Genomic DNA, 26,272 nt, shown 5'->3' with positions numbered 1-26,272 from the left:
TCTTTCAAATATTTTTTTGGAAGGAGTTGACACCTTTATTCATTCACTTGTTCCTTCATTCATTTGTTCAACAAATATTTATTGAATTTCTGTTATGTGGTATTCATTACACCTGCCTCTACCATTGTTACATAACTAAATAATAAACTCAAAATCTAGGGAGAGACTACTTAGCTTATTTCCACCTACTCAGTGGTAGAATTCTGTTCGAACCTCAGATTCTAAACTTAGCCTCTCTTGGTTATACCTCTGTCCCTGTTTCCTTCTGTGATAGATTCCTTGAGAACATGCAACTTACAGTTGCTTTTATTATGAATGTTCATACGATTTTAAGTTACCAATAAAAGATTTCTAGGCTGAAAGAATAGCATCCAAAAATAAAGACATGCTTTCCAGATAAGAATTTTGTGGTTTTATGTATTTGAGACTGATTCTCATATGGTTCTGTATAACTATATATTGTGTGTAGAGTTTATAATCATCAAAGCAGCTGTGGTTCAACTGAAAGAGCACCAGGAAATCAGAACATGACAACTCAAACCCCATGGCTTCGCAATAGCAGTAGACTTTTAATTCATCGTATAGATATGTTTTCATAAAAGAAAACATACAAATATGTTTTAAATATAAATAAGTATTAAAGACAAGACACCAAATGGCACTGCATCATTTCTACTGCATTCTGTGTGTCAAGGCAAGTCAAAAAGCCCAGAGAAGGGCAATGGACCTCACCTCTCAATGGGAGAAGTGACGTGCATATAGAGAGGAAAGGAATTGATGGTGGCCATCATTGGTGGTTAGCTAATCCTAACCAATTACTTTAATTCACTCAGACTCTTGCATTCCAGCTTATGCCCTTGCTTCTCCACACTACAGCTGACCTCGCAAAAGTCACTAATGACCTCCTATTAGCATACCTTTCTACATATCATTTATATATCTTTCAATATGTCATTTACATCTTTTCATATATATTTTAAACTTTTTATTAAAAAACTTTTCAAACATACAAAAGTAAGCAGAATATTAAATTGGACCTCAATGCTTTAATGATTAACTCAGCACCAATCCTATTTCCTCCATACCCTGTATCCATGTCATTTTTTAACTATTACACAGACTAATTATTTTTAGCACTGAAGGGCTCTGCTTTGTCAGTCTTCTGTCCAAGTATCTTTCAGTATAGACCAATCATGCTCATCTTTGAATTCTCCAAGGATGATGCAGTAAATATAGCTTATGAGAATATAGCACTTTCTGATACCATTATGGCTTTTGATCAACAAATCAGGTATAATGCTTGAAGTTTTACTATACTCTTAAATTTAATTTACTCTTTTTACTATGTGTTGACCAGTAATTTCTAACTTATAGTTCAATAAAGAAAATTCTATTGATGAATATTCATGTAGCATATATTACATTGTATTAAAAGTATCAAACCTTTGGTATTTTGTTTGATCAATTTTTAAATATGCACTGAAAGAGCCTTTAATGTGATAAATTATATGTAATTTCTATTCATTGAACTATTTTAAATATTCTTAAAGAATTTGATGATGTGAGATTTCTAAGTCCTTTTCAAAAAGGATACATGATTTTTATATTTTTTCCATTTTTCCTCACTTTACAGATGCAACAGCTTGAGAGACAAGTTATTGATGCTGAACGTCAAGCAGAAAAAGCTTTTCAACAGGTAGGGCATAATTTTAGTTAAAAATTTCTTTTTTTGCTTTTACCGATATAAATGTTATTTTGCCCAAAACAGAAATCAAATATGACTTTTACAGTAATCCTAACCATAATGAAGTTTTATATATAAACAATGTTCATAGTAACTTTATTTGTAGTAATAAAGAGTTAGAAATAATATGAATGCCATATTATAGGAGAATAAATAAGTGAACTGTATCCACTTCATGAAGTATTAAACAATCATTAAAAATAATTATTATGAAAGATGTATACAACTAATATAGAACAATGGTTAGCATTATATTAGGGGAAAAATGCATAAAATTTTATGCTTAATATTTTAATAGGCATGAGGGAGAAAAGTTGAACCTTCAATAAGTCTCGTGACCCTTTCTGGGCCTTGCCAACAGCAGAACGAGTGGTTTGGATGAGGCCATCACCTTAAAGTTTGCCTAATGATTCTAAATCCATAGCTTCTCATTTTATGAAAAGATATCTGTCAGATTCAGTCAAGAATTTCAAAATTATTATTCCTTCTAAGAAGTTTCTACAAAATTTCTTATACTTTCTCTAAGTTTGTCATGTTTCTTTCCTTCAGTTTGATTACAGTGCTACCAAATTTTGTTTTCACCTAAAAGATTTAATTTTACACAGTAGATTGTTTTTGTGGCCTGAAAAATTTCTAAATAAACCCAATCAAACCTAATCCTTAATTTTCTTAATTATACTTGAAAAGGAAATTTTAGAACTTTATTTTGCCAAATTTAAACCACTACAAAAGTAGAGAAAATAGTGTCATGAACCCCCATCAGCAACTTCAACAATTAGTCAACTCGTGGCTAGTCTATACCTCCATCCATTTTTCCCTTCCCATCCCCACACCGAGCTATTCTGAAACAAATCCCGGACATCATATCATTTCACCCATGAGTATTTCAGCAACTAATCTAAAAATAAAGACTTAAAAAATCATAACTACAGTACCATCATCCCATTAAAAAATTACTAGTAATTCTTTAAAACCTCAAATTGAGGTATTAGTAGAAGTACTAGTAGTAATGGTCAGGATCTATGCTGTCCTTGGTTTTTATATTCTTTCGCTGATAGGACCAAATAGTTATATCGCCACTCCTATCTATAAAAAGCCAATAATTAACAGTAAACTCATAAAAGGTCACTTATATTCTATGTTTCTGGCATTCTATTATTCTACATCAAATGTCTTTGTCTTTTTCTGTAGTGGGCCATTTCTGTATGTCCCCGTTTAGCCCATGCCTTGCAGCACACATTCGTCCCCTTGTCTGCCTCTCTCCCTTTCATGTCTTCCTCCTTGTCTTTTTCTTTCTGACTTTGGCTTTTCCTGGTGATCTTTCTCTTTACCTCTATGCCCATGGCTGTCTCTATATGTCCCTCTATCCCTGTCTTTCCCTTCCCGTTCTGTCTTTCTTTTGACTGCTCTTTTTCTAGGAAAAAAAAAGAAAGAAATTGAGAATGGCTTTGTTTTGCTTTTTCTTAAGTTAAAATACTTAATTCATATATGCGGCAAATTGATTTAGCTCTGAAAATTAAACTGAATTAAGTATACTTGATTTGTGATTTTCGGGGTTTTTTTTCCCCCCTCTGATTTACTGGATCTTAATAGAAAAAATAAAAAAAAGAATCCCCATTCTCAATTCAAGGGAAGAAAATCATAGCGGTTTGTCACTATCGGGGCTCAACTACTGATTTGATAAGTTAACAGAAAGAATTTCTTATTTGAAATTATCCTTTGAGGATTTTAGGTATAAAGTTATTTTTTTCTACATGCTACATTTTTAAGCAATAAGACACCATGATTCGTTCACAGAAATGTGAAGTACAACATAGGGAATATAGTCAATAATATTGTAATAACCATGTTTAGTGCCAGGCTGGTACTAGACTAATCAGGGGGATCACTTCATAAAGAATATAAAGGCCTAACCACTATGCTTGTATACTTGAAACTAATATAAAATAATATCGAATGTCAATTCTAATTGAAAAAAAAAGATACCATGATTGGTTATTTTAGACATACTGCCTTAAATCAATCCCCTCACCCAAAAAGAGTGAGATTTTCAAATCTCTCAGTTTCTTCATAATTTAGCAAAAATCTGTAGATATTTCTTTTTGTCACAATACATTAAATTTATTCAGTACCTAATTTTATGCTTCCAAAGGTTTTTTTTCTCTTAATGAATATAAAAGTTAACAGGAAATAGAGAGAACAGATGAATTCTCATGCACCAATTATATCACCTTTTTTAAATTTGGCCTTCAAAATATTAAATAAATATTATTATATTAGATTAACTGAAACCTTTGCTGTCTTTAAGAGTTTCCATGGGACTGTGGCCTATCTGCTGTTTATGTTGCTTAAATTCAGCTTGTCCTTTGTCATTAAGCCATGTCCTAACACTTAAACTGTACTTATATTCACCAGAAAGGAATGTTTCACTACCAAAAGCAGTCATCAGCTGAAAGCAACTGAATTTTATGCTTTTTAGCTTTGTACATTTTTCTCCTTGTTTATTAATGAGTGGCATCACCTGCATAACCATTAAATAAGTTCTCTATATTAAAAAATCACACATTTCTCAGAGAAATCTTGGCAATCTTTATACTTAATGCTGTAGTACATTTTTCTTGTTGTTGTTCACAAGAAAAAGCAGTATATATAAATCAATCTAGTACTACTTATGTGTATTATTGTTACAAAAGCAGCAAATAGCACATTTAGAAGATACTGATACACAGGATTCGTTCTCAAGTATCTGATTAAGTGTAGTATACTCCAGTCTACTACACTATTTTGTGCTAAACAAAGAGGGATAAATAATTTCCCCTGTATATGTTTGTGTTTTCGTTCTGTGCCTCTGGTTTCAATCACTTGCCTGTGTTTGATTCAGCTGAATTTAAAGTTCCTTCTGACCATTCTACTATGTGGGCTAATCTACCTTTCTGTAAAGTTGGTTCTCAGTACCCAAGTCATTTTTTGGTCTTAAATTATTACTACTCAGTCATCTGAATCTCCAGGAGCTTGTAATGAGTTACTTCATTACATAGAAACCTACTTTTATCCAGTGCTGTTCCTTTTCACTTTCAGTGAGAATAGTTCTGGCCTGAGCGCATGAATTATGGAGCTCTATGATAAAATAGTTGTGTTTAAGATGTGTTTAGAATTATTCATCGATTTGCAATAAATTTTAAGTAACTGCAAAATGGTTTAGAGTTCAAAGTACTCCTACAGTTTCTTTCTTCATTCTACTTTGGATGATTAGGTATCTTTGTCATGCATTGCAGTGTATATAGAGAAATAGAAACTTTCAGCTCCCACTCAAAAATACAGTTAGATCTTAATTATCTGTGTGTGGGGTGGAGGCAGGAACTGAGGTTAGAAATGGAAAGAAGGAAATATCAACATAGATAATTACAATGGGAACAATATTTGCAGCTCCCTCTTTCTTCACTATGGTCAGGAAAGTGGAAAATAACATTGGGAGTTGTGTCAGGGTCCCCAAGACTACCCCTCAGGTTTAATGATTCACCACAGAACCCAGAAAAGCTGTTATACTCACGGTTATGGTTTATTACAGTGAAACAATACAGATTAACATTAGCAAAGGAAAAATGCACATAAGGTAGAGTTCAGGGAGAAACCAGGTATGCACTTCCATTTGCCCTCTCACAGCAGTTACACAGGGATGCATCTGATTATACCACCAATGACGTGTGACAATAGGTTTGAAGTACTGTTAACCAGGGAAGTTTATCCAAGCCTTGGTATCCAGAATTTTTACTGGATAGGGGGTCAGTCTGTAGGCATGGAATTCACACGTGACTGATCTTAGCTATTCAGTTTCCACCCCTGCCAGAGGTCAAACTGAGACAGCATGGCTTAAGACCCCCAATTGAATGAACAAAAAAGGTACTCACTGTAAATCCGTACATAGAATTGTTAGCATAAAGTATCTGGTGTGGCCCAATATCTCAGGTATATAAAGACAGCCTTATCAGGCAGGATTTTTTAAGGGCTCAGAGTTTATTTCCCAGGAGCCAGTCAAGGACCAGTCTTTTCTTTAGAATATGCAAGGTGTGAACACCTTGCCTGCTGAGTTAACCCTTTACTGCACAATAGCTTAGGAACCTCAGAATCAACACATGCTTTGGGGAAATGGCTGAGGAATGGGCTGAGGTGGGTGGATGCAACTGAGGCTCTCCTGGAAGTAAAGGAGAAAGGTAGCCTAAAACTGTAAAGTATTCCTCATTGGAGGATATCCATTTATAAAGGTAATTGCAAGAGTTTCTTCAACAACCAATTTGAATTCATATATGTTTGTTATTGGCCAGTCTTTGAATAGTTAAAATTCTTAAGTGGTTCAGGTTAATGAGTTGAAAAAGAATTGGGCTATTTTTCATGGCCTTGTGGTAAAATATCTGCTGCTTGGTTTTTATGTAGGCCTCTTACCTTTATATAGATCTCTTATTCAAACTAATTACCAAGGAAGGCTAGTGAATCCCGTGGAACTTGGTTCTTACAGGATCAATTGGCAAGTAGTTTGTCTCTAGCTACTTTGTGGTCTCTTTTCCTAAGAGACTTTGCCATTTTTGCCCATATTTTTCTTGCCTAGGAAAGTTGTCTATCTAAAAGTAATGGTAGATTTAAAAAGTCACATGTGGCAAAGATGCATCCAGGGAGCTCTGACCGGGCATTCATTCAAAAAGTGAGAATAACTTTCAAATTGAATATGTTTTTCAGAGAAGAAGAATACTCCCAAATCACAGTTTTCCAGGATTGTAGACCTTTCCTAAGTAATAATAGGATAGTTTTCTGTGACATCCCAATGTCTGTAAGGTGGCTTGCTCTGACTTAATAAAAGGAGATTGTAGATATCGGTCTGGTAATATTTATTTCTATTTTTGTTCAGTTACTTTTGGTTTTCTTGAGGTTTATAGGGATGGAAAAAAATTTTTCCTTCTAGGTTCTTTGGCTCGTCTAATCATTAATTTGACATAAGACAGCTTAACAGGAGAGAAACAAATTTAATTTTGTACATATGGGAGCCCATAAAAATATGAAACTCAAAGAAGTGACCAAAGCAGGCAGCTTTTATACATTTTAGACAAGGAAACAATACAGTGTGAAAAATTGACAAGACGAAAAGGTTTAGACTTCACTAAAGTATTAAAGAAATAACAAAATTTGTTGATACACACTTCTCAACCCTAAATTCCCTATTTCTAGTGTTAAGGATGCCTTCTATTCTCCTGATACAGGGAGGGTACCTTTCACATGGAGGGTTTATTTCCTGCTTTTAGGGGGACAAAGGAGTGTCAGAATGTCCTTCTTGCACTGGCTGTTTCTCAAGTAACTTTAACTCAAATAATCAGTATACCAAAGTGGCATATTTTAGGGTGATATATTTTGCTCTTCATCAGGTTTATCATGTATTACTCTAGCCTTAGAGGAGGACTGCCATTTTGGACTTGGTCTCTGCTCTTCTCTCTCTGCTTCCAAAGCTACAGAATGCCCTGTGTGGAACTGGCTGTACCATCTTAAAATTGACCCTTGACATTTATTCACTGTCCAGCTCTCTGTCCTGTTCCAGCTGTTTTTCACGACAGCATCTCTAATGTAGACCTTTGTTCTTGACCTCTTGGTCTGTAGTTCCTGCAGAAAGCATACTATATTATGTTTAAAAATCTAAATCTTTAAATAACTTAAAATTATCATTTTTATGTTAGTAGAATCCATTTCTCTTATTTTTTAAAAATCTACTTTTATCTTCATAGTTTCCAGCCATGTGGGTGGTATTTAAATAGGACACTTTTGGCATCTGAATTTACATTTATACAGTGAACCAACAGAAGAAACCTTGTATTCATGGTTAAAAGAACAAAACCAAACTAACCTTAATGTCATCCTGGAAGCCCTTATTAGTTAAGTATTTTTAAACATTAAGCAAGGACTCATTGTGATTTTTCAAAGGTGTTTTTAGTAGTTTAAGATTTTTCATCTGAACTATAATCTTTAATTTCTCAAATGCTTTACATATTGTTCTTTTTTGCTACATTGAAACATTGTTAAAATTACATTTTTACCTATTTGTAGTATATGGAATAAAAGCTTTAATATTATATACAGTGCCCAGTACTTTATTTTCTTTCTTACTATTGTTAGGACTCATACATCCCTTCTAAGACTTCAGATGCCCAAATATGTTTTACAGAAAATCCAAGCAGAGCCAATATATCTTAAATATTAAACTTGAGGCAATACTCAACCCTCAGGCACACTCTTTTAACTTGCTTTTTTTTCCCCATTACCCTTATCATCTTATGTAATGTACTGTATGATTTTTACATCTTTATTATACTTGTGATCTCTCTTATCCAATAGAATTTAATTTCAATGCAGGCAGCGATTGTGGGTCTGTTCTGTTTACTGGTCTTCCCAGGCCCCGAAACAGTCCTGGTATTTGGCAGGTATTCATTAAATATCCGTTTAATTAGTGAATCAATAAACCCTCACTGAATGCATTCTCTTATCTATATCTTGACACTCATACTTTTCATTATTTTTCATGATTCCATCATTGGGGCTTACAATCCTTATGTTTTCCTTTTGCTTTCCATGGTATATGTGTTTCTTTTTCTCCTAAATTAACTTTTACCCCAAAAATGTGTTGTTATACTAGGTTTTCCAGTTTGAGTCTTATCTCACCATTTGCCTTTTTTACTTTATATTCCCACTTTGTTTAAAACATGAAAAACATAGAACCTGATTAAATGCTGGAAACTTTCTGACTCTATACTCGTATAAAATACTTTGCATATTATTATTGCTTTGCTAAACATGTGCATTACTTTATATGATAGTAATATTCTGCCATTTTTTTTTTAATGTACCCTTTTGGTAACACTGCTTGGCAAAATAGTGGTCAGACTTTTTAATTGTTAAATACATTAAAATGTGTGGTTCAATATTTTCCTTTTATGATGGTACCTTTTAGGAAACTATTTAATGTTAAAGTAAGATTATAAATTTGAACTATGATAAATTAAGTACAGGTATGATTTTAATATTTTATCCTCTGAATTTAGGTACAAGTTATGGAAGAGAAATTAAAGGCAGCTAATATTCAAACCAGTGAATCAGAGACGAGGTTGTATAAAAAGTGTCAAGATCTGGAAACTCTAATACAGGAAAAAGATGACATCATCCAAAACTTGGAACTGCAACTTGAAGAGCAGGTTAGGAAGAATTTGATCATTGAACAGTTCTAAATATGAGCATTCATTTATGCATAATCACAAAGATTAATTACAAAGAGCCCAAACTTCTAAATTTTGATCAGAAATCTTACTTATTTGGTTAGTCCATTGAATCGCATCACATTGTGGTGAAAGGTACAAGTAAAATGGCTTTCACCTTTAAGTCTGGGGTGATTCTAAGGCTTTAACTCTTTTCTCATGTGGCAATGCTCCTTAACACTCAGACTTTAGATTTTGAGTGTAGTTTTTAAGTTGAAAACTTTTGGTTATCCACAGATATTTCTGTGTGTAAAATGTTTGAAGTAAATCTTTGCTTTAGGTTGCTAGGATATTGGAAATGTTGTTAGAATATCATGTTTTAAACATATGTTTGATGCTAATCCATCTGCTTAGAAATACACTGTTTTTAAACCAGTTTATTGAGATCAAGTGTTGTATTTATTTTAAATTTTTATTTATTTTAAATTTTTATTAGAAAGTGTTGTATTTATTTTAAATTTTTATTAGAAAAAAATTGCATTGAGGTTATTTACTTAAATTGTATTTAGCATCATTTAAATACGACCACTATAGAATTGTTAAATTGTTGTTTATTTTTAGCATTCTTTAAATTTCCGTGAGGGTCAGTATTTTATTAGGTCAGTGGTTTTCAGCTTTTCATCATTCCTAGTCCCCACCCGCTGTGATTTATATGATAGGTCACATTCTCAGTAGTTTCGTGACCATGACCAGGTTTTAAGGTTGGTAAATGTAAGTTAGTTTTTCTATCTTCATTTTTTCTGGATCTTTAAGAACTAGTGTTTGAGGAGAAAACAAGCCATGCCCCAGAGGAGATTCTGATTCTCTTCTCCTGAATCTGCTTAACCCCTAGCCTACTGTTATAAACCATAGACCATTTCCAGAAATGGTTTGTTTTTTTTGATAAGTTCAGTGGATTGATTTCAGCATATGATCTTTCAGAGATAGAGAACAGTAGTTGTTAAAACTAGTAATATTTGCATATACCTTTATGGTTTATTGTATCTCCTGGACAGTTGTTCTCATTTTTTATTCATTTGGTAGTTTGAAGGTAGGGTTATTGACTTGGAAACAGATTTTAAGTATATGCCTTTTTTATTCATGATGTAACATTTTCAGACCAGTGAGCTTATGTTTGAACTAAATAAACTGCTAATGTTATTTCAGAAACAAATAAGGATACAAGAAGCTAAAATAATAGAAGAGAAAGCAGCTAAAATCAAAGAATGGGTAACGATTAAGTTAAATGAGGTATTTATTGCTATATTTTCCCTTTTCTGTGTATCTTTTACTTCTTTTAAATAGATAAGTCATTAGAATATATGATCATTTGAGTGAAACAAAATTCTGATCAGTTGGTGGTGCTGCTGTCTTTTGATAAATATGAGACAGGTAGCTTTCATTTTAATGTTTAATATATTACTAAAGTGAAAAATATTGATAGATTCATGATAGTGTAAGTAGTCTCATTCTAGTTAGTTGATTTTAGTTCTAATTTATAATTATAGAACATATGTGTATATCATAAAATTAATGTGTTCAGTATCTGAGAAGTACACATTATTTAGTTTTTGTGGCAGATTAAATGCTGAAATAATTTGGTTAAAATAATTTTATGTGAAAAGGCATAAGGGCGAAAACATTTAAAACTCTTAGTTCTGGAAAAAGATATATTGAAGCCACAATTATCTAGGTTGATAACCTATGCTGTAATAAATTCATCTGATATTTTCTTATCTTTTCTTTTGTATTTTGCTTATGTGTAATTAGGTATTAAAGTTTTCTAAATATAATTTACTAGTGCATTTTAAAAATGTTATTCCTGTATTAAAAAACCATATGTTCTTTTAGTTGGAATTGGAGAATCAAAATCTTCGTTTGATCAACCAAAACCAAACTGAAGAGATAAGAACAATACAGTTAAAACTACAAGGTATGAGCCCTTTGACTAAGATAGCTTAATTGAATTTAATGGCTATGAATTCATTTGAAATATGACTAGCACAACTAAGAACCTGAATTTTATATTTTATTTAATTTGAATTGATTTAAATGTAAATAACTGCATGTCCATATTAGACAGCACAGGTAGACAGTAGTGAATAACACAAAGGGAGTAATACTAATTTCAATGTTTAATTTCAGGTATGTTTCCTTGAAGAAAATTAGTCATGCTATTTTCTATTTTCACTTTGTGTTATGGTGATCAACAGTGATTAAAACTCTTACAGCCTGCATATTTAGAGCAAAATTTTGTAATATGAATAAACTCTTTGCATTTTCTAGTGCTTATGATTACTTTCTTTCTCTCTTTTTAAGTTCAAAGCCTGAGAATGGACAGCAGAGTTAGAGATAGAAATTTACTTAAATGCTATTCTGGTGATAGCCAGTCAAGTGTGCATGGAGCTGAAGAGGAGGTGAATCAGTGGGATTATTAGACCCATGGCCTAAGATTGGTTTTCAAACCTATTTAGCAATAGAACCTTGTAAAAAAATTTTCTATAGAATCTCAAAATAAAACAGGTAAAAAGAGTTTGGGGCGATGGGTCCAGAGTTTACAGACTTGGCCTCACCCATGCCTCTTCTTATACCCTCTGGGACATCTCCACAAGGCCATGGAGTTTCACAGAATGCATTGGAACAATACTGGCATGGTAAAAAGAACATGGGCTTTGAAGTCAACTTTAATGCTCTACAGTTTAATAACTTTAATGCTCTACAGTTTAATACAGTGTTGTATCTCCAGGGTTTTTGTTTTGTTTTGTTTTACATCAGTAAAATGGTGATTGTAATAGTGCCTTCCTGGTTTCATGGGGGGTTGATTATAGCAGCGGTTCCCAACCTTTTTGGCACCAGGGACAGGTGCTCCTAGGAGAATCTAATGCTTGATTATCTGAGGTGCAGCTGAGGCAGTGATGCTAGCCCTGGGGAACAGCTGCAAATACAGATGAAGCTTCACTCGCTCACCCACTGCTCACCTCCTAATAGGCTACAGTCTGGTACTGGTATGTGGCCCAGGTGTTGGAGACCCCTGGATTATAAGACATGAAAGCATTTTGTCTACTGCGTGATAATAATTATTGCTATCTTTCGTAAAAGAAAAAAACTTTTCTATTTTTTTCTTTTCTCAATACTTCTGGTATTAGACGTGGGGGAGTTTTTCCCACACCAAGCAATTTTTCCATTCTCAGAGGATACCAACTGGCTCTCCTATAAATTAAACTCAATTCTGACATTATCTACTTGGCATTAGCATCAGAGCCCGCAGGTTAAGAGCTCAGTCACCCAAAACTATCCCCTCCTTCCACTTCAGACACTATCCCAAGTACAGATTGTCACTCCTGCTTTTGCCTAACTGGCTATAAATTGGAGGCTCCCACGGTCCTGTCTTCAGATTTCATAATTTGCTAGAGCAGCTCACAGAACACAGGCAAACAGTTTACTTGCCAGATGACCAACCAGTTTATTACAACAGATATAACTGAGAAACAGCCAAATGGAGGAGAAGGCAAGGTACAGGAGAAGGGTCCCAGAGCTTCCATGCCCGCTCTCCCTGTGTTGCTCTCCAGGCACCTCCACGTGTTCACCAACTGGGAAACCCCTAAAGCTATCCTTTTGGGTTTTTACGGCGGCTTCACATTGGTTGATTAAGTCATTGGCCATTGATGATTAATTCAACACTAGTCTTCCTTTTTCCTGAGATCAGAGATAGGGGCTGAAGGGTCAGGCTGAAATTTCCAGCCCTCTAATCACTTGGTTGGTTCCCCTGGCATTCAGACCTCGTCCTGAGGCTATCTAGGGCCTTTCCAAAAATCTCATTAACATAAACTCAGATTTCGTTGAAAAGGTTTGTTATGAAACCAAGATACCTTTATGGTTCTTACTTAGGAAATTCCACAGGGTTTAGAATTGTATGCCAGGAACCATGGATGAAGACCAAAACATATTTCTTATATCATACATATCCTCCATTTATATGATGAAAAACAGGTGTTCCATAGTTTATCAGGAATTCCATATTTAGAATTAAAGTTTTAGATCTCTGTAACATTTACCCTCATTGGAATAGACTGGATGTATTAAACCTACTCTCAAAAGGCTTTTTTTTTTAATATTAGGTTGCAATTCTACTCTTCATCGGCAGTCTCTTTGGTCTTATAGACTAAGATTTATTGATCATTGGAAACTAGGCTTGGACTGGAGAAAAATAGATATGACAAATGTAAATATGATATAGTATACTTGACTCTTGAACAACTGCAGGGGTTAGGGGTGCCAACACCCGCACAATCGAAAATCCATATATAAATTTTAACTCCCCTAAAACTTAAGTTGGCCCTCAGTATCTGTGGGGGATTAGTTCTAGGACCCTGTGCAGATACCAGATCCTCAAGTTCCCTATGAAATGGTGTCGATCAGTGCATACCGTCAGCCCTCAGCATCTGTAGACTCCCAACCACAAATGGAAAACAGTACAGGTATTTATTGAAAAAAATTCACCTGTAAGTGGACCTGTGCAGTTCAAGCCCATGTTGTTCACAGGTCATTTGTATTTTAAAAGTATATATGCATGTGTATGATTATTAAATAATTGTGAATTAGTTCTGTGAGAGATAATAAATGTGAAATAATAAGAGATACACCTGAAGGTATACACTATGTAAAGATATTTTTCATGGCACACAATAGAATATTAATTGCTACTTAATCCTTTGGTACTCTTCCAGAGATAAGAATTTAATTTTTTTTGAAAACTTTTCTTACTATCACTGGGATCTTTGTGCTTTTGATCTTAGAAGCAGCAATGTTACAAGTCCTAGAAGTTGAATTAAACCCACAATTAGATACTTGCCTGAACACTCCACTAGCTCTTATCATCTGCCTAGAAGCTGCCCGCTCCCCCTATTCTCCTCTAAAGAAGCGATGAAGGTCCTCCGTATTGTGGTCACCACGTTCCTCCAGATGCTTCCTTGTGAGAAGCATACTATAAACGAAAAAAGCGAAAGTTATTACAGTGATAATGTGATATTTGCCCCAATGATGATCTAAATTTTTTTGGTTGTCTTGGCAACCAGGACCTTGGTCCCTTTTTCCTCACCATTCATAGCATTATCGCACAATCAAATTTTACCAGTACTTGACTGGTATTTACCAATACTTGACTTTGCAAGAAGCTATAACTCTCTAGTTTGTTATAATCTTTTTTTTATTTGTTTGAGTTTGTTTTTGTTTGAGAATTAACTATGTTTAAAGGGATTAGATATTTTTCACTCTACAGTTAATATTTCGAACATTCAAAATATATAAACAGATTTTAAACATTGGCATATGAGGCTAGACAGTGAGGATTCCATGTTACTGTACATAAATAAGTATGAACTTTATTTATGTAAGCTCCTTGACACAGGTCTTGGCAATGATTTTTTTTTTAATCTGACACTAAAAGCAAAAGCAACAAAAGCAAAAATAAGCAAGTAGGACTACATCAAACTAAAAAGCTTCTGTACCACAAAGGAAACTGTCAACAAAATGAAAAGGCAACCCACTGAATGAGAGAAAATATTTGCAAATAATTTATCTCTTAAAGGACTAATATCCAAAATATATAAAGAACTCATACATCTCAATATCAAAAAAAAAAAAAATGAGCAGAGGATCTGAATAGACATTTTTCCAAAGAAGACATACAGAAGGTTGACAGATATATGAAAAGAGGCTTAACATCACTAATCATCAGAAAAATGCAAATCAAAACTACAATGAGATATCACCTCACGTCTGTCAGAATGGCTATTATCAAAAAGACAAGAAGTAACAAATGTCAGCGAGGAAGTGGAGAAAAGGGAACCCTTGTACACGGTTGGCTGTAGTGTAAATTGGTTCAGCCACTATGGAGAACAGGATGGAATTTCCTCAAAAAATTTAAAAAAAAAAACTACCATATGATCCACTGATTCTACTTCTGGGTATTTATCCAAAGAAAATGAAAACACTAACTCAAAAAGATATATGCACCCCATGTTCATTGCAGCATTATTTTCAATAGTCAAGATGTGGAAACAATTTAAGTGTCCATTGATGGGTAAATGGATAAAGAAGCTATGGTATATATGTAGAATTAAAAAAAGAATGAAATCTTAGCATTTACAAAATCATAGGTGGACCTTGGAGGCATTATGCTAAGTGAAATAAGTCAGACAGAGAAAGACAATACTGATGATCTCATTTATATGTGGAATCTAAAAGCAAATAAATAAATTTAAAAACCAAGTTTGTAGATGCAGAGAACAGATTGGTGGTTACTAGAAGTGGGAGATGGGTGGATTATTATTATTATTTTTTTAATTATTTATGCCTATAGCACCTGGTCTTCCTAGGTGGTCTCCCATCCAAGTACTAACCAGGCCTGACCCCCGCTTAGCTTCCAAGATCAGACATCGGGCTTATTCAGGGTGGCATGGCCGCAGACCATGGACTGTGGCTCCACTAGGGTGTGAACCCAGGCCCTTCTGCGTGTAAAGCAGACGTACTAATGCTACACTATGGAACCATGTCCTTCTTTTTTCTTTCTTTTTTTTTTTTTTTTAGTTTAAATTGAATAAAAAAAGAAAAAACTATGACTGTTAGGATTTTCAGGCTTTCTTTCTGGAATAAGGAGTGATTTGTCCAAGTTTTCATATGTTTTGATTCTATTTTAACACACTGTTATGAAAAATACAAATTTGGTTTTGATTAATGATCTTGCAGAAGTTCAAGGGAAGAAGTCATCCAGTGTTTCCACACCAAAGCTTTCAGAAGGCCAGCGCCTAAGCAGTTTGACCTTTGGGTGCTTTTTATCTCGAGCAAGAAGTCCTCCTCAAGTAGTAAAATCTGAGGAAATAAGCAAGATATCATCTAAAGAACCCGAGTTCACTGAAGAAAAAGACAGAGAAGGTATTTATGGACCGGAAGAATTTGCTTTGACATTTTTTAAAGGGTGAAATCATATGCTAAGGTTAATCCTTATATAGCTTAATTTTCCTTTTTATAATTTTTATTTTTCCATCACTCAAAAGGGAAAATATACAAAATCTATCTGGATGATTCATCCTAGTTTCCTTATTTTTTTTCTTGACAACTTGATGTCTTATGAGAATATTTCTAAAGAGCAGTACAGCATTTCACTTTGTATATCTAGTTATCTTGTGTCTTTTTTGAGTTTCTCTGCCAGTGATGCCTAGGGAAACTGATTTCCCCCTCTTGATACTTTTTCCTGAAGTACGTAGCAGTGATATTTAAAATTAAAAAGTTCACAGTTGTACCTACAAGGTACTTGTTTTAACTGTTAAGAGTTGTGGATTAGAATTATGAACTTTCTATTCATTATTTACTTAAAATACAAAAAAATTACCTAATATTAAATATGACATTGCAAACTTATAAAAAAAAAAGAACGCTCAAGGAAAATTTCATAACTGCTTTGATTTTCCTTTTATTGTTTCAAAGAGGAAAATGTCTGTCTAGATGTATAAACCCTGGACCTGTGTGCAGATTTCTATCCTTCTTTTAGTCTTAAAGCCCTCTAAATTTTGTTTTTCTGTGCGGCTGTTGGCTTTGCCACCTTGTGTGACTTCTCAAATATTTTATTGAGGTTTGAATTTCCATCTTCTTTATTTTCAGTTTCTGCTTCCTTCCTCCAAAGGAGAAAAATTATAGCCTGAAAAGTCAATGCTTGATTATGAAATTCTGAAAAACTACATAATGTTTTTCCAATCAGAAGGCTCCTTTGCTACTTGCTTTTATGCTGTCACTTGCGATTTTTTTTTTTGGAGAGGGAGTCATTTTAATTCCTTTCCTACTTTCTAATAGTCAGTTGAATATATAGCTCAGTATAACTGAGGCTGCCTAGGCTGAGGCTCTTGCTCATTTGCAAATTTAACAAATTGCCTAATACCAAATTGTAGAGTTTATTTGTTTAGCCTCTATTTTCTTAGTTATGAGGGACAGATATGTTTTTATGTTTTCAAAATTTCTTTTGTAGTCTTCAATCTAAATTTTTTGTTCACCGTTTCTGAAGCCAATAGTTTATTCTGTTACGTTATAAACAAAAATAAGCCATATCTAACGACATTTTTTATTTGTATTATATAAACACTTTTTGTACTTATGATTAAACCAAAAGTAGAGCAAAGAAAGCTTTTCTGTATTTTCTTAATGGCTTTTCATATTTCAAGTATCGAAGTTTGGGAACAAAGTTTGTTTTTTAAACTATAGCTTTATATTTATTATGTTTAAATTTACTTATGATAATTTTGAAATTTAGTTGAAAGAGGGTTGTCATTTTCTTTGCTTCCAAAGTAGAATTAATGGTGTTCATTTTTTTAGTAGTTACTTTCTTTGATAGTCGGTATTGCCCTATTTTATATTTTGCTGCTTTTATTATTCCTCTTTAGACTGTTCTCAGTTTTTTTCCCCAACATGTTTATTTGTAAAAAGCAGTTTAATTTTTATATTATTCTATTGAAGTGTTAGGGCTTCATGTTGAATATAAAGCTTATAGTTTCCAAACCTGGGTTTAAAAAAGACACACAACTAAAAAAGGATAATGTAAATTAGCTTTATCCTTATGAAAATTCCAGTTTCACAATGTAGTTACATAAAATTAAGTTACATAAAATTAAGTGTACAGAGAGATTATATTATTAAAAGCAACATGCCGATATGATGTATGCTTTTCTAGAAATGGAAATTCCAGAAAAGTCTGTCGATAACCAAATTCAAGAAAACAACCGAGGTCAGAGAACATTGCGCCAAACCCCTTGTGTCTCAGAACAGAATCGGAAAACAAGAACAAGCTTTGTAACAGACGGTGGTATATCCCAGAATTCTGAGGCTCCTGTGAGTGACTGGAGTTCCGATGAGGAAGATGGGAGCAAAGGAGGATCCAAGTCCAGGTACACGTCCACCCTTTCCAGTCACACCTCAGAGGAAGGGGTCCATTGTAGCAGAATGGGAAGTGAGATGTATTTGACGGCATCGGATGACAGCAGCTCTATATTTGAAGAAGAGACTTTTGGCATAAAGAGACCAGAACATAAGAAGTTGTATTCTTGGCAACAGGAAGCACAATGGAAAGCTCAGAATAGTCCTCTCGGAAAGGGAAACTCTGAATCAAGTAAAAAGGAGCACGATAGTTCCTCAGACGAACTGAATAAAAAATTTCAGTCTCAGAGACTGGATTATTCATCTTCATCTAGTGAAGCCAATACCCCAAGCCCTATTTTGACCCCAGCTTTGACTCCAAAGTATCCTAACCTACTCCCTGGAAAAGGAACACAATTAGTGCCTTCATCAAATTTGCCACCCCTGAAGCTAAGGATTCCTAATGTTTTCAGTATAAGTGTGGCACTGGCTAAAAGGCACTTAAGCCAGCCACAGTTAAGCTCTGATAGGATGTTCGGTACAAACAGAAATGCTATAAGCATGATACGACCACTGAGACCTCAGGAAACAGATCTTGATCTAGTTGATGGCGATAGTACAGAAATTTTAGAGAATATGGACACCAGTTGTGATGATGGATTGTTTCCCTACGATTCTCTGGAATCCCCGTTTCCAGATGACCAGGAAACCTGTGACTCAGCAAAGAAGGCGGCCTGCAGCAAACCTCCAACTCCTCCCCTGCACCGTTTTCCCTCCTGGGTAAATTATATTGCTGTTTATAATACATGCACACTAGTTTTTCTTAACACTTATGTTTAGGGTTTTTTGGTTTTTTTTTACTTCTTTTCCTGTTTCTTTTCAAATCCAGCTTTGTTCTGATAATTCCCAGTTTTCAGAATGCAATTTCCCCTTCTCTTTCCCACTGAGTTCTGAATGAATTGAGAAATAAGACAAGGATAAGACAGAGCGGAGATCAAAATATTACCATGATTTTAGAGAATTGGCGGGCAAATGAGCTTTTCATTACTGGACCTTGGAATTAGCTAGATTTAGTCACCAGGTAGCACAGGCTTCCAGTGAGGCCCTAACCCTCTAAAACTTACAACCTAGAGCAAGAACAAATGATTGTAAGTTTTAGAGGGTTAGGGCCTCACTGGAAGCCTGTGGGGGTGAGGCCCTCACTCTCTAAAACTTACAACCTAGAGCAAGAACAAATGATTGTTTCCTGCATGCAGGTACTTCTCAAGAGAAGGGAGAGAGGAAGGTGCTGGGCTCTGCATGTCCAATGTCTCCTTCTAAGTTCACTGATCACATCAAGGCACTCCTCTCCCTTGGGGAGGAGAGAGTGAATGTTGGGGAGAGATCAGGAGTGTTCAATTACTGGAGCTCCCCCTACATGGAAAGAAACATTAGGGGTGGGGAAGAAAGCTTCCTCTTAACCGTGTAATACTTCTGGCTGAATTCTTGACCAGGACACATTGGTTTTTTAACTCAATCATTTACTTGATTAGCTTTAAGAGAAATTTAATTTTATTCTTCATGAGCTTATAAATCCATCGCTTTTACCAAAAGCATCTTCCTGTGTATCCAGTATTACTGGAAATTTCTTCCATTGAAACATTGACCATTAATACAAGAATTAACCCATCAGTTGTGTGATTCTTTTTAGGTATCGCTAGATTTAAAAAAAAAAAAAAAAAAATCTTGCTATATTTGAAACACAATGAGATTATCTCTTTTGTAGATTTAAGTTTTCCTTCACATACTGACATGATTTAACCTTTGGCCTCCAGAGAAACATCTGGATTTTTTGGTTTTGGATTTTTGGTTGCAGGATTTTTTGGTTTTGAATTTTTTGGTTGCAGGGTTTTTTGGTTTTCAGAGTCATGTTCTATTGTGATTTTTTAGTTAGACAACAATACAGTTTTAAACGAATTAAGGCAACCATGTTTTCCCAGTATAAATTCAGATCTTGAGATATATCTGCTCTTATTTATTTTGAGAAGAACATTTCATTGCAGTGTCCACATGAAGCCGTCCACAGTTTATTGCTAAATTCTGGGTATTATTGAAAAAGTGCATGTTATTGGCCTATGAACCTCTGGAATTCCAATTATTTTACCCTTTAGGAAGTGAAGAGTTGAAATTTTGCTGCTTTTATTATGTTGAGATGTTTCAGAGATTTAAGTTAAGCTTTCAAGTTTGTTTTAGTTGGCAAACAATTTTACTACTTTTTTTTTTTTTTTTTTTGCCTTCTCATCTTCTGAAGCTATTCAGTTATGAAAAGTGATATTGCTTTTCAAAAGCCTTTTAGCAGAGTGGCCAAATATGAAGTTTCTTTCTGTTTATTATGTATTTTCGGGTTTCAAGGAAAAGAGAGTTGTTCGAGTTACCCCAATTTATGAGTTTATTTTATGGATTTTCAAGAGTTTAAGATAGTCTATCCTTATTGAACTTGAATGTTATTCAGAATGCAGTAGTCGCTCTAGTGGGACAACATGTGATGATTCAGCAGCACCTTATATAGTCAACTCTTTAGAAACAAGTGACACTCATGCGCCTGGTCCAGTGGCTCAGCTTGTCGTCTCCTGTCTGCAGTGACTCTGCTTCTCTCACTGCTACTAACTACTCCTCCACTCACTCGTGGCCTCACATCTAATGGCCTCACATCTCCTGCTTACTGCCTTATTTTTTTATGATTTTCTGTTCTGCCCACTCTGCTGTTTGTCTCTTGTGTATATCTCACAATCACACGTCTCAAAGAAACTACATCTGAGTCATTCAGTCAGCCACTCTAAAATGTCTCGGATAGTTAGAGATCTCATGCTTGTTACCTCACAGGCGTCTAGCTAGCACAGTCCTGAACAAGATTGCCTTAGTTGCCATCTGTGCCCCGGTCCAGACAGCTGTGTCCAGGTTAGACATGTTACAAAGTTCAGGACATGGTCATCTGTGCATTAGAACAACCTCGAGCCCCTTTTCTCACAGGCGGAAGGGCTAAAAGCCTTTTTAGTACCCATTTCAGAGATGACTCTTAGAGAAAAAGCAAAATAATAGCCTGCTTTGGAAGGAGATAATATTATAAATTCTATTGCAATTCTCAAATTCATTTGTTATTTGACCTCAGGTATTTCTTCTACTTTATTGAAATATGGAAATGATAGCACTTAATGCTACTGTATCTGTGATTTCTGTCTTCGTTTTTTTTTCTTCAAAGATACTTTAGAATGGTAGAATATTATAGATAATATTGCTGTGTAGTTTTTTATTATGAGTGGTTTCTGGCTTCATGTTACAGCCATTCAAGTTTTTCACTTTTTTTCTTTAACCATATTCTAGAATTACCATTCTACTACTATTAAAGGTGGAGTTTATGGATAGCCAGTGATTGTGAATAAGCTTCCTCTTACTTTTTTCCTGTCTTTTCAAAAAAAAATTAAAACACCAAACAAAAATTTTGGAACAAAGATAAATAATGGAATGACTAATGGAGGGAAAGAATTCGTGCAGTGCTGTTCACAGTGGCATATTTTGGTTGGCAGTGATGACAGTTTCATAATAATGCTGTACTCCAGTGAATATTAAATGAAGAACAAATGAAAAACATGTGCGTTAAAAGAAATCATTTCTTTGCTTTAAATATCCAGTTTAAATCTCTCTTTTACATTAGGAAAGCAGAATTTATGCTGTAGCCAAATCAGGCATTCGAATGTCTGAAGCCTTCAGTATGGAGAATGTTAATAAAAGTAAGTGATTTTGCATGCTACGATATGGATGAACCTTGAGGACATTATGCTAAGTGAAATAAGCAGTCACGAAAAGACAAATATTGTATGATCTCAGTTATACAAGGCATCTAGTAGTCAAATTTATGGAAACAAAGTGAAATGGTGGTTACTAGGGGCTGGGGTTGGGGAAAGGAGAATAGTTGTTTAATGGGTATAGAGTTTCAGATTTGCATGATAAAAAGTTCTGGAGATCTGATACACAACAGTGTGGATAACTGAACACTAACTGAACTATACACTTAAAAATGGTTAAGATGGTAAATTTTATGTTATGCGGTTTTTTACTACAATAAAAATGTTTCAAAAAATAAATGATTTTGTACTGCCGTTTCACTAGCTAAGTGCTTCCTAAATGTCTGAAATTATGGAATAGAATTATGTAAACTTTTAGAAAATGATTTCTAGGATTTCTGATTTATATTTTTAAATCAAAATTCATGTTACTCAGTATAGGGGCTCACAGACATTCAACTCTCATGTAGAGAGCCCCTTATTATGTTTTTACTTGAAAAAGCTATAGCAGAGAAACTGTGGAGTTTCTGCTGTTTAAAGTAAAAATATTGATCTTTATGTCCTTTTTTCTCAAAGTTTAAAACGTATTCCTCCTTTCTTTCCTTCTTTCTCTCGCCTTTCCTACCTTCCTCCCTCCCTTCTTCCCTCCCTTCCTCCCTTTCGCATGCCCATTATAAAAACAAAAACAAAAACAAAAAACAAAAACAGAACTGTCTGGAATAAAAAGAGAAATTTTCCTGTGGTTCCTTCTACCATCCCCTTCCCTATTCTACCACAATTCCATATCTCACAGGTAACCACTGATGTTCTATTTCTTCTCATCTATCTCATGTTCTTACTTTTTAGGAAATTATATTCTAATCTTTCAATATGAGATTCACCTGATAAAGGCTTTAGAATTTAATAATGATGTTTTAACACCATGTCATTAATAGGGCTGTGAATAATCAGAGAATATTTTCATAGGGGACTGCTCATTGAACCATTCAGTTGGTATTTGAACTTATTTCTGCCCAGCCTGAGCTGGATGGAGATGCCATAAAAATAAAAACTAGAATCCTTGCTCTCAAAGAGCTTACATTCTAGCTGGGGAACCAGCACACATGAGGAAATAATGAAACATGTAAGAGTATATCATTAAACCTTCAAATGCCATAATTATGAAAGTAGACTAACAAATAATCATGTGTTGATTCATTTTCTCTTTTAATTGGAAATTTTGTTAATTTATATTTGTAAGAAATAGACCTAAGTGCTAGTAAGAAGATTGGGGGTTTTTTTGAAAAATCATTTTGTTTTCTGTTTCAGATTCTATTGCAATGCTTTCCTGTACCACATCAGGACTTTACACATCTCTGATATATAAGAATATGACAACCCCAGTGTACACAACTTTGAAGGGGGTAACTTATTATTGTTACAGTTAAACATGTGATTCTCTTCATGATGGATCAAGAAAACTGTTTATTCGTGTTCCAGATTCCGTTCTTGTCATTTACAGAGTCTCCCTTTATAGGGAGTTTTAGAAGTTCACATTAATATATCATAAAAAGAGAAGAAATAGAAAGATCTGGAGAAGATATTTATTCTTATCAGAGTACTAGAAGTCTGAGTCCATTCCTATTATGTCCCATATGATACTCTGCCCCCTCCATGGCTGTTAATTGTTTAAAGGAAACATTACTAATGGTGTAATGAAAACACCTAATTTAAAAAGGTCTTTTTATCACTGCTAGGGTCCTCCTCCCTAGCTTGAAGTATCTAGTTAAAATAAACATCTGTCAGATATTCACCACCTTATGTTTTCAAGAATCTTTAATAATTGGCAGATGCCTTGCAATTAGAATTTGAGACTTAGCAACATAACTGATAATGGCAAAATAGTTTCTTGTATTCCTTAAAAAAATCTTATTCCATGACTTTTTCTGGTAAAACATTCTATAGCTAAAGAGAGAGGTGACTTTAGAGATGGACAAGGGAAGCTGCTCTGCTTTTTTTTAGAAGGCAACCCAAATAAGCAGCAGCCCGTTCCTCGATGACTCCTCTGGGTCAGAGGAAGAAGACAGTTCCAGATCTAGCTCCCGGACTTCGGAGTCAGACACGCACAGTCGGAGTGGGCCAGGCAGCCCCAGAGCCATGAAACGAGGTGAGGGAGAGTCTCAGGTAAAGACAACTCCAAGTAATCCAGAATGTGCAATGGGAATTTTATCACCATAATAGGATTTTTTTTTTTTAAATCAAAATACTTGTTTTAAACCACAGTGAAAAGAAAATTAGCCTAGGACTAAGACACTTATATTATCTTAATTCTCTTTGTGATTCCAGACAAGCCACACAAACTTTTTTTTTGCTTAACCTTATTTTGTCTGTAAAAGAGAAATCATTTTACTATGGAATAAAGTGAGATGCTTGGCCAACATGAGGTTTCTCTTTTACAGTTATCATGTGGCATTTTGGATAATTTATGGATTAGACTTATTTCTTCTAAATGGCAGAAAATACACTGAAAAAATTTGTGATTAATCTGATATTAAGATGGAAACCAACAAAAAAAATTAAATATGTTTACGATTTTTACTAGATTTTGAAGAAATTTTTAGCATAGGTAGAGGTTACAGAGATATCTCATCCTAAATGGTGTCTGTATTTACAAAAGTATTTAATGCATCATGATATGTCTGTTGGTTTTTAAACTGTGTTGCATGGAACCCCTAGGAACTCCCAAACCCCACAGCTTCGATGGGAGCTGCTCAGTTTTCATAGGTTTAGTATTTGGGGCTTTTAATAATCTCTTTGCTCTTGCCTTGAACCCCAGCAGCTAGAATCAGGTTGCATCACACTTTTGCTTAAAACGCTGCAAGGACTCATAATGGCTCTAAGATGTTATATGATTCTTTTATGCCTTTCCTCATCTCCTTTTTTCTCCTCCTTTACTCAGCTCTGGCCACACTGCTGTTCCTAGGACATTCCAGGCTTTTATCTCAGGACTTTTGCACTGATCGTTTCCTCCACTTGGTATTCTTCGCCCATATGTGGCTAACTCCTGCACCTCCTTCAGTGGTTCGTGCAAACATTGCCTTCTCAGTGTGACCTACCCCGACCACACCATTCAAATGCAGTCCTTTGCCCTTCTCCAACTGCTGGATTTTTAAAATTCCCTTTAGTCTGGTCTATGTATTATTTTTCCATAGCATTTATTGCCCGGTTTTTGTCTGTCTCCCCCAACTAGGATCGTTGTTCTACGAGGGCAGACAATTTTCTGTTTCGTTTTCTGTTCTATCCTTAGCACATGGGATAGTGCCTAACACGCTGGCCCTGGGGCCAGGAGCCTGAGATTTATACCCCAACAGTGCCCCTCCCTAACTATTTGACTTTGGACAAATCTTTTAATCTCTGGACCTTAGTCTCCTTAGAGAATGAGGGCATTAACCAGGAGGGTCACTAAAGTTTTTTATAGATCTAAATTTCTGTTATTCTAGGAAAAATTAAGATATTAGTGTTATCACAGCTGTTATTTGTGTTAGTCAAATAAATAAAAGTAATGATACAGTGGCATTGTCCTAATACATCCCTTAAATGTTAATAGACACATTGAAACAGTTGCTGGATACTGTAAAAAAATAATGATTTGCAAATCTTTTTCTAAAAAGGCAAGTGAAGTATTGTGAACATGTTCCCTTGAATTTCATTTTATGGCTGCTGGAAAAGGAAATACTCTGTTTATATCTTTAAGTCTTATGCTTCTCTTTTTATGAGAGATTTTTAAAAAACCCACGAACTAGTAATATTGGATTTACATGAAAAATACTACTGAAATTGTGGGGATTTTGAATGTGAATTACTTTAAAAATGATTACCAAAAGTGGTTTAAATTGTGATTGTGCAAGTCTTGATAAATTAAACATTTTTGTCTATATACCAATATGTAAATATATATTTTTAATCCTTAATAAAAGATATTTCAGTAGACTATTGCGTATATTTTATATATATAAAGATAACTGTGCTTGTAATCATACCAAATATTATTTATGTTCTTTTGACTTCCTTGGAATGTTGCATGATAGTCCTTACCCTTTAGTTCTTTTTTCTGCTTTAAAAGTTCTTTATGCCCAAAGGCATGAGAATAAATTTAGTGTAGAAAGATTTATGATTTAGGAATAGCTGTATTCCTTGGGAGAACTCACAGCCAGTATTTGGGCCACCCAATTATCGAATATTGACTTGATTTATTTCTTTATTCATCTAGGTGTGTCTCTCTCTTCTGTGGCTTCTGAAAGTGATTATGCTATTCCCCCAGATGCTTACTCCACAGACACAGAGTACTCACAACCAGAGCAGAAGCTTCCTAAAACTTGCTCCTCTTCCATTGATAATGGGAAAAATGTAAATGCTGCATCAGATTTTTTTTAAACAAACAAACATTAATGAATCCATCAGCTTAAGCCTCCAAAAGGAAGCTTAAATATTTTTTTAAATTTCTTTTTAATTAGGAGCTACTGGAAAAATCTGGCTATTTATTAAAAATGAGTGGTACAGTG

General features: G+C 34.5%; 1 protein-coding gene across 3 annotated transcripts in view; it reads left to right on the top strand.

Moving 5' to 3' along the window:
• Window positions 1-26,272, top strand: part of PLEKHH2 (pleckstrin homology, MyTH4 and FERM domain containing H2) — an 85,218-nt gene that overhangs the window by 11,147 nt on the left and 47,799 nt on the right. For all 3 annotated transcript variants that reach the window (XR_003045685.1, XM_006909638.3, XM_025045224.1), the window contains 10 exons: window positions 1,634-1,696; window positions 8,821-8,970; window positions 10,177-10,260; window positions 10,861-10,942; window positions 15,757-15,942; window positions 17,729-18,690; window positions 21,602-21,677; window positions 23,040-23,134; window positions 23,733-23,877; window positions 25,981-26,117. Coding sequence is in view for 2 of the 3 variants with exons in the window: in XM_006909638.3 (XP_006909700.1) it covers window positions 1,634-1,696; window positions 8,821-8,970; window positions 10,177-10,260; window positions 10,861-10,942; window positions 15,757-15,942; window positions 17,729-18,690; window positions 21,602-21,677; window positions 23,040-23,134; window positions 23,733-23,877; window positions 25,981-26,117 (1,980 nt within the window). In the remaining variant the exon portion in view is untranslated. The remainder of the gene's footprint in view (window positions 1-1,633; window positions 1,697-8,820; window positions 8,971-10,176; window positions 10,261-10,860; window positions 10,943-15,756; window positions 15,943-17,728; window positions 18,691-21,601; window positions 21,678-23,039; window positions 23,135-23,732; window positions 23,878-25,980; window positions 26,118-26,272) is intronic.

The sequence above is a fragment of the Pteropus alecto genome, unplaced genomic scaffold (genome assembly GCF_000325575.1).
Source record: "Pteropus alecto unplaced genomic scaffold, ASM32557v1 scaffold131, whole genome shotgun sequence".
Taxonomy (NCBI): Eukaryota; Metazoa; Chordata; class Mammalia; order Chiroptera; family Pteropodidae; genus Pteropus; species Pteropus alecto.
The sequence above is the reverse complement of the archived record's forward strand: the minus strand, read 5'-3'. Positions and strand labels throughout refer to the sequence as shown.